We start from the raw sequence: 7,711 nt of genomic DNA on the forward strand, positions 1-7,711 counted from the left end.
GGAAAGGATAATAAAACTCCGGTATTTATAAAAAAATAATTACATGTTTGAAAATCACTTTTTTTATACTTAATTTCTAGAATAATACTTAGAAAAATATGGTAAAATACAATCTCTTATATCTTTGTTTGGATTATGCAAGTGATCACTTATATACACTGTATTTACCAAATAAATCCCTTGTTTAGCAAGAGGAATGTAGTCCGAGAAATTTTCCACACTTCGTTGTTCTATAAGACAATGCGTGGCATAAATGGTGTCTTCGAAAGGAGGTCTAAAATATAAATATTTCATTTAACGGGCCCGTTACAACTAATTTCTCACTTACTTTATATCTACAACAACACCACCTCCAGCCTCGATGACTCTAACAATAGGATCTCGTTTAATAGCGACTACAATGGCTCTCATATCGTTAAAAGCCCCATAACCCCGTCGAGCTACCTCCTTTCGCCACCAATGCATCCTTTGCATTCTAGTTTCCGTATCTTTATCGTGCGGGATGGAAAACTTTCCCATTGATTTTGGATTACCGAACTCAAATTCCTCCTCCTAAAATTTTTAGTTACCACACTTAGAGGTTAAATATGATGAAAATACACAATGGAAACCTACATTTAAAAATCTTTTCGCTTTTAATGAGTGTTCTAAATAAGATATATGTAAAATATATTTTCCGGCGGCCATACAAGATAAAGATTTTTCATTTCTAGCAGGTTTCGGACAAAGTAAGTGGGTACAAGAAGGATCGTAATTTGCTAAACTGGAAACTGTACCACCTAATTGTTCTAATTGATTTACCATTCTCGCTCTTTCTATATCGTCAGTAATACCAGAAAGTGAAAATATTTTCGATACAACTGTCGGCTGATTGTACTGAAATTTTAGAAACCTCAAGATTCACAATTACAATAATAAGTAGAATTTTTCTCACCTCTTGAGACCTAAAGTCCCATCCTACAGTACAAGGTTGAGAATTCATTGATTCAGGTGCAGCTGAAACATCAAAGGAGTTATATAAGATATTTGGAATATGACATATTATATTATAAAATAATTAGAATATTACCTGGTGCAGTGATGGTATTTTGAAAATTTCTACTTGGCCTTCTTCCACTAGCGCTCAACATATCTTCTAGTTGCTGAAGCCTACTGGCCAATTCTTGATTATCTGGTGTTTTGTCTGCTTCACTTACTGAAATCTGTAATCAAGAAATAATAGTACAATGCCAACAAATAATTTATAAAAAAATAAATAGGTAGAATTTAAGATGACCTTTTTGTTGAGATAAGTATTTAAAGAATAATAATGAAGTTAATCTTACTTCTGGATCTAGTTCTGTGTCTGTATTTTCAACATTTTCTTGAGATTGTTCTCCACCTTCTTCGAAATTCAATTTGTAGGTTCCAATTTTGGATACTTTTGCAGCTAATTGACGTTTTATCTCAGACAAAGGCTAAACATTCAAATTAACGGTATGAGTATCAATTTTTGTGAAAATATGTAATTTTTAATAAAAAAAGGCTTACCGTACTTTTGTTACTTTTGGGTGAAGATTTATCGGGAAATTGTTCCAGCCAATACTCCCACTGTTTTCTAAGACCGGGAGAGGGGTTTGGTGTTAAAAATGCCCCGAGAGGAGTTTCTGGTGTTTTTACAAAAGTCCATGGCGGAGGTAAGTTATATTCCTTAGTCTCTTTCGCATTGCGGCTTTCGTTCAAATTACTTTCTCTGAATTGTTTCATTATTTTATTCACTGGAGTTACTTGACTGAATTTTTCTAAAATAATATAATTCTGTAAACATGGTAGGAAAGTTTTCGAAATTAAGTGTATCTAAACTTAAATTAAATGCAACTTTTAAAGCAAAACAAGTTTTTATCTGAATACCTATAAAAGATTAATATGTACCTGCACTATTTAGAAACCGCTTATGATAGGGTGTTATATCGTTAACAGGTGTTAGCACTTTTTGTTGCTTACTGGATCCTGCAATATCTGTAGGAGTTGATACTGTTTTCAATGATTCAGTAATAGTTTTCATTTTTTGTGGCGTATTTTCAACTATATCTGGAGCTAAAGCCAAAAAATATTTTAGCAAATACTAGAGTAATTTAGTTGGATTAGGAGCACAAGTTTTTAATTAGTGAAGCTTTGGAGGAAAAACTGATAAAAATTACAAAACAATTTTTTAAAAATTTTAAATTTGATTAACTGCACCTCAGATTTTTTAACATAAAACTATAGAGAGCCAAATTATTAAACATTATATACTTACCTGAAGATTCTCCTAACAGAAAATCTCCTTCATAGACTTTTTTTCCAGTTTTTGCACATTCCAATAGCCAATCTTTATTTACGACAGGTAAATCCCATTTCAAGGCGGCTGCATACTTTTTACCATTCGCCTCGGAGCTAACTAAATGTGTTGATGGATAAAGTTCTTTTCTTTCAGATCGTACTCTAGCAAACTGTTCTTGAGCTATTCCTCCTAGAGCTTCAATTAGATTCCTGAGAAATATTCTTTCTGTACCAGAGTAACTGCTAATAGTAATTACACAATTTTCTAATGGTTTAGCATCTATAAACAATATGGTTTATTAGATTAGATTGAATCTAGAAATTCTAAACCACTAACCTGATATGTCAAAGGGTCGATGGTAATATGAAATGGTTAATATAAGTTCTTCGTTTCTAATACAATCACCTATAAAAAGATCATTGACTACTTCTGATGCAGTGTGATGTAGTTGGTTTTTATTGAATATTGGAACAATTGCATAATCTGGTATTCCCTTATATGTTTTAGATACTACATCACCCCCTAGATCTAAAAATAGTAATTGAAGTCGTTTTTAATGAAAATAAACCAGTTTTTAAATGTATTCTCACCAATGATCGACTGTCTCAATTCCACAAATTCCTCTTCTTCAAATCCAACAATGAGAAATTTTAAATTTTCAAAAATTCTATTCATTTCGCTTTCAGCATCCTGTGTTATGGATAACGATGATTGTTGTGTTGAAGTTTTGGATGGTTCAAATTGTGGCGTAGATTTTGGCAGATCTAAAACTTCTTTAATCAAGTTTGTGTTATCCACGCCATCCAATAATCTTCCTAGAGTATCAGATGCTGAAAAAAAATTAATTTACAATACACTGAATAGTAGGACACAAAAATATAAATATGGATATACAGTAGGAACTATATAATAAGGAAGTACCAACTACATTTTTACACTAAAAACAGATAAAAAAAAAATGAGATACCCAGAAATAAATAGATAGATCAGATAAAGTAGGAACTAAAGAGGATTGACTTTAGAGAAAGGAAAATGACAAAAGATAGAGGAGGAAATAGGTACAAAAAGCATTGGAATCCTCATCTAACACATGAGAACGTACAAGGACAAGTGGAGTAAAGTTTTGGTATTTTGGGTAAGTATATATAAATTACTACTTACTGTTTTGTGTAGGTATTTTTTGTAAAGTAAGCTCGTTCTCCATTTCTTCTTCAGCATTTATCGCGTTAATTTCTTTTTCAGTAACTGTTCTATTTGAACGAAGAAGACTTAAGCCCTAAACATATTAAGCAAAAAAAAAATTAGTAATTTGTGAATGGCTGTAACTAGTCTTCTTTTGAATATGATCTTAATCTGTTTTACAGTTTTATGAAGCTCAAATACTCAACTTAAAGAATATGATTTTTCACAAAAATTAAAAATGCTTGAATTATGTGTAAATTCAAATTTAATAAAAAATCATTTTCCAAATTCATCAAATGAGAAACTACAAAAAACGACCCTTTAGAGTTGAGCTATGTTTTGTTAGGTTTTTTTACATCAAATAGAAACACTTGAAAGGGTAAGGGTTGAAAAAAAATTTGTTTTGAAGCACCTGAATGTCTAGTAAATATAAATGTACTCACCTTTTTACTTAGAGGAGATCCCAAATGACTATTTTCCAGATCCGTGGTAACTATGAGATATTTATCTTCATTTTGTGGATTTTGATCATCTATGCTATCTATTAGCCATTGTATCGAAACCAAATGAGCAGATGAATTTTTATTTTTAATTATAGATACTTCATGAGAGGAAACATCTCCGACGATAATGTGTGTAACTCGATCAGAAAACATATCATAGCGAGTTGCGCCACTTAAATTTATTATTTTGTTGAGTTTTTCCACATGTTCGGGGTTAAAACCGATTAAATATACCTGTTAAAAAACGGTTTATGACTTATAAAGCCAATTATTCTATGAATTATTGATGTTTAACATACCGAATATCCATCTAAGAATTGTCCTGCTTTTTTGGCTTTTTTAATGTCCAAATTTTTTACCAAATCGTCGTAGCATGCTTGTACTGAAAATAAAATCTCATTTGTCTAATATTAAAAAATAATATTGAAAAAGAAAAATTCTCACTGCAACTACAAAAATGATTCATAGCACCTGTGGTTATTTACACATTTTACAACTTTATGGGAAAAAAACCTAAAGGTGTTATAATATTTGAGATACAATTAATTATAAACATTTAATTCACCTTTTCTTTTGGAATTTCCTGTTTTTTCCACATCCAATGATGTGAGACTCAAAGTATCTTCCACGCAAGTCTTCTGGGACAAATTTGGCCCACCAATGGCACTCAATATAGAAAATTCTGGATTTACATATTTATCAGTCTTGGTAGGTGTAGAAGTTATTTTTTGTACTTGATAAAGAGTGTGAGGTAATGCGTAACCTTTTTGGACACTGTCTGTTACCCAATTTATGTTGACACATTTAATGTGAGGACATTGTCGAGCAGCTTTAAATTTTTCACTTCTTGTTCTATAATAATAATGATGAAAAAATATGAGTTGTTAATAAATGAAATACACTTACACATCCCCAGAGCAAATAAGAATATCTGTAGTAGCTAAAGTGAGTTTTCCACTAAAATTTCCACCATTATCCTTGATGATCTTCTCAATTTTATGTTTTTCTGCGGTATTTGTAATACCAGTCGAACTAATTGTTAGATTATGAAATGGCAAGCATGTGTGTGTTTTAAATTGTTCATCATCAGCATGAACATTAACTGATTGACTAACATTCCAAACATCGTCAATCCAAGGAGGACACATTAGCTTAATTCCTGCTTCGGCGGCAACCTAAATCAGTAATAAAGTATTATATATAAACTATAGAATAGCAAAAAACTGAGTTTGTGACATATTCTTTGAAAACGTACTTACCAAATATTTCTCAGATTTGGCACTCCCAGTAACTAAGTGAGTATTCTTTTCCACCAAACTGTCAGTATAGCATCCTCCCATTTGTTCTATTTTGTTCTTAATACTCATTTTAGCAATCTTAGACATATGAGAGCATGTGACTATACAATTATACATAGCTACATTATAAATAGGCCAATCATAGTTAGGTATTGGTTTTCCTTCCATCAAACAAATAGAGACAGCCCAAGGACCAACAATCCTGCTACAAAAGTTGTTGATTTCAAATATATATTTTTTGGTGTTAGCTTACTTATAAAATATTTACTAAATACAAAAATGTTATTCCCAAAAAAACATAGAAAGTGCAGATACAAAAAAAAACAGTGTAATTGTGAGGAGTCTTAGTGTAATGGTAGTAAACAATGTTCAGTATTAATATCACCAATTGTTCAAGAAATTTCACAAATAAGTCAGAATACAGATAAATAAAAGCAATTATCAAATAATATACATATAAGTACGACAACCTGTGAGAATTATAATGCTCTTCTCAATGTTAAAATGTACAATATAAGAAGAGGAAGACCAAAAATGAGATGGATGAATTACCAGATAGTGCTCCAAGTCAGAGGACAGAATGCCTATGGTGAAGAGGACAAGGCTTACACTGGATAGTAGTGTCGCATTTTAAGTTAATGTAATTAATGTTGTTTTATAATGATAGCCGACACACTAGCATATAATTTTCTTATTGAAATTTAGACAAAAATAAAACAAAAACTTACTTATGCATAAATGCAAGTCCTCAGTTCAATAGTTTGCAGGAAAAAGAATTTTTTTAAATTGTGCTTTATTTCTAACATACAAATATTCAATTATGAACATAACTGATGTATAAAATGAAATAACTATCTCTTAGTTTATGTTCTAGTTCTAGTTTGATTAAAGTTTATATGTGTATTCAGTATATCTGACAATAGGGCCATAACTAATTTTTATACCCCTAAGTATTGAGGGTGATTGACCTCAAACATTTTTTTCATTTATTGTACAATACATTCAGTACTAAATTTTCACCCTTCCACCACTAATCCCTACTTGTTAATAGAACTGTATATTCTTTAACCCCAGTCAATTAACAAATGATCCCTGCCGGTGTCACTTCTCACTGAGTAAACAGTCTCTTTCCCTCATATACCACATACTCACAATATTTTTATACTCTAGAAATAATTCATATGACCAAACTATGTTTTCCAAATCATCTAAGAATAATATATATAAAATAAAATGATTATAAATTGTTTAAATGAAACTGACCAATTAAATAAGTTATCACAGGAATTTTTCCCTTTTCCATTGCAAATAGAGTTGATAATTAGAAACCTTAATACAATCTGTTGCTCATCTTTAGATATATTTATGAATTATTTGGAATAAATTGTGTACTTACGCGCTCTTAGTATTTTGCAATTCTTCAAAAAGTTTCCCCTCAAACTGTTCAAATACAATAAAATCAGTTTTATTCAAGTTCAATATTTTAAAATCTGATTCTTTGACCCATGATACATTGGTGCTAACATTCTGCTTACATACCTTGAAAAATCATAGTAAATTATCAAATACCCAACCTACTTTAAATTAATTTGATAGGATTACAAGTAGTTAGTTCTTTAATTATATATACTTTTTAAATCTTACCTCATAAGCTTGAAGCATAGTTTCAGAACTTTCATTTTCATCTGAATATTTGTCGGAGCAAATAAAAAATATACGAATGCTCTCCATGAGTGTTTAAAAGAATGAAATTCAACAGTTAATTAATTATATTTAAATGAATGATTTAATAACAAAACTGATTCTACATTATAGGATTATTCTGTTAATAATTCTGATATTCAGTATAATTATTGACCACAACAAAGATTCATTAGAACTTCTCATCGAAATCTTATCACTCTGAAAAAAAAATTCAAATTGCAAAACTAAATTTTCCGTGTTATTTTTTGTGCATTGCTTTGAATCTATTTATGTAAGGTTAACTTTTTGCTTACCATTCCATAAATTTATAAAGTGGATACCAGATTAATAACAATGAATTAGAAAATGTTATTTCATTTACCTATTTATTAATAAAATTCTTTAAACCAACAATTAATACAGTTCTAATATTTTCTTCAGATTTTCCGTTTCACATTTCAAACTTCATTATAAAAAATCAATGTTGCCACATTACTTTTTATGTGTCACATGTCAGACTTGAGGTCTGAAGATTAGATCATACAAGACCATAAAGAGCCAGAAGAATTAATTTGATACTATGGGTACGTTGCACTTAATATCCGCAACTGTTGTAACACCCTTTAAGCACGAGGATATTGCTGGCGTCAAATGAAAGGTACCCTTTACGTCAAATTACCATTTATTATGACACTCGTGTCAATTAATACGTGTATGTATACAGAACTAAATTGAGTAACTTG

At 30.5% G+C, this 7,711-nt stretch overlaps 1 protein-coding gene across 4 annotated transcripts; it reads right to left on the minus strand.

Annotated features, from left to right (window-relative positions):
* Positions 1-24: 24 nt before the first annotated feature.
* On the minus strand, positions 25-7,605 carry LOC130899754 (DNA topoisomerase 2-binding protein 1-B). 4 transcript variants are annotated; one of them, XM_057809934.1, is made up of 20 exons: positions 7,351-7,605; positions 6,930-7,187; positions 6,682-6,824; positions 5,247-5,490; positions 4,894-5,162; positions 4,553-4,839; positions 4,287-4,369; positions 3,928-4,221; positions 3,464-3,578; positions 2,893-3,132; positions 2,639-2,830; positions 2,279-2,581; positions 1,912-2,076; positions 1,531-1,781; positions 1,326-1,457; positions 1,070-1,202; positions 935-996; positions 616-876; positions 329-552; positions 25-274 (listed from the first exon to the last, which is right to left on the minus strand). In XM_057809934.1, the coding sequence occupies exons 2-20, from the start codon at positions 7,014-7,016 to the stop codon at positions 70-72; spliced, it is 3,690 nt and encodes a 1,229-aa protein (XP_057665917.1). In that variant the 5' UTR covers positions 7,017-7,187; positions 7,351-7,605; the 3' UTR covers positions 25-69. The 4 variants fall into 4 exon arrangements, with proteins under 4 accessions (XP_057665917.1, XP_057665916.1, XP_057665915.1 ...); XM_057809933.1 differs by having other exon boundaries at positions 5,247-5,487; positions 7,283-7,462; XM_057809932.1 differs by having other exon boundaries at positions 7,283-7,462.
* Between the last annotated feature and the right edge of the window lie 106 nt (positions 7,606-7,711).

The sequence above is a fragment of the Diorhabda carinulata genome, chromosome 11 (genome assembly GCF_026250575.1).
Source record: "Diorhabda carinulata isolate Delta chromosome 11, icDioCari1.1, whole genome shotgun sequence".
Classification (NCBI taxonomy): domain Eukaryota; kingdom Metazoa; phylum Arthropoda; class Insecta; order Coleoptera; family Chrysomelidae; genus Diorhabda; species Diorhabda carinulata.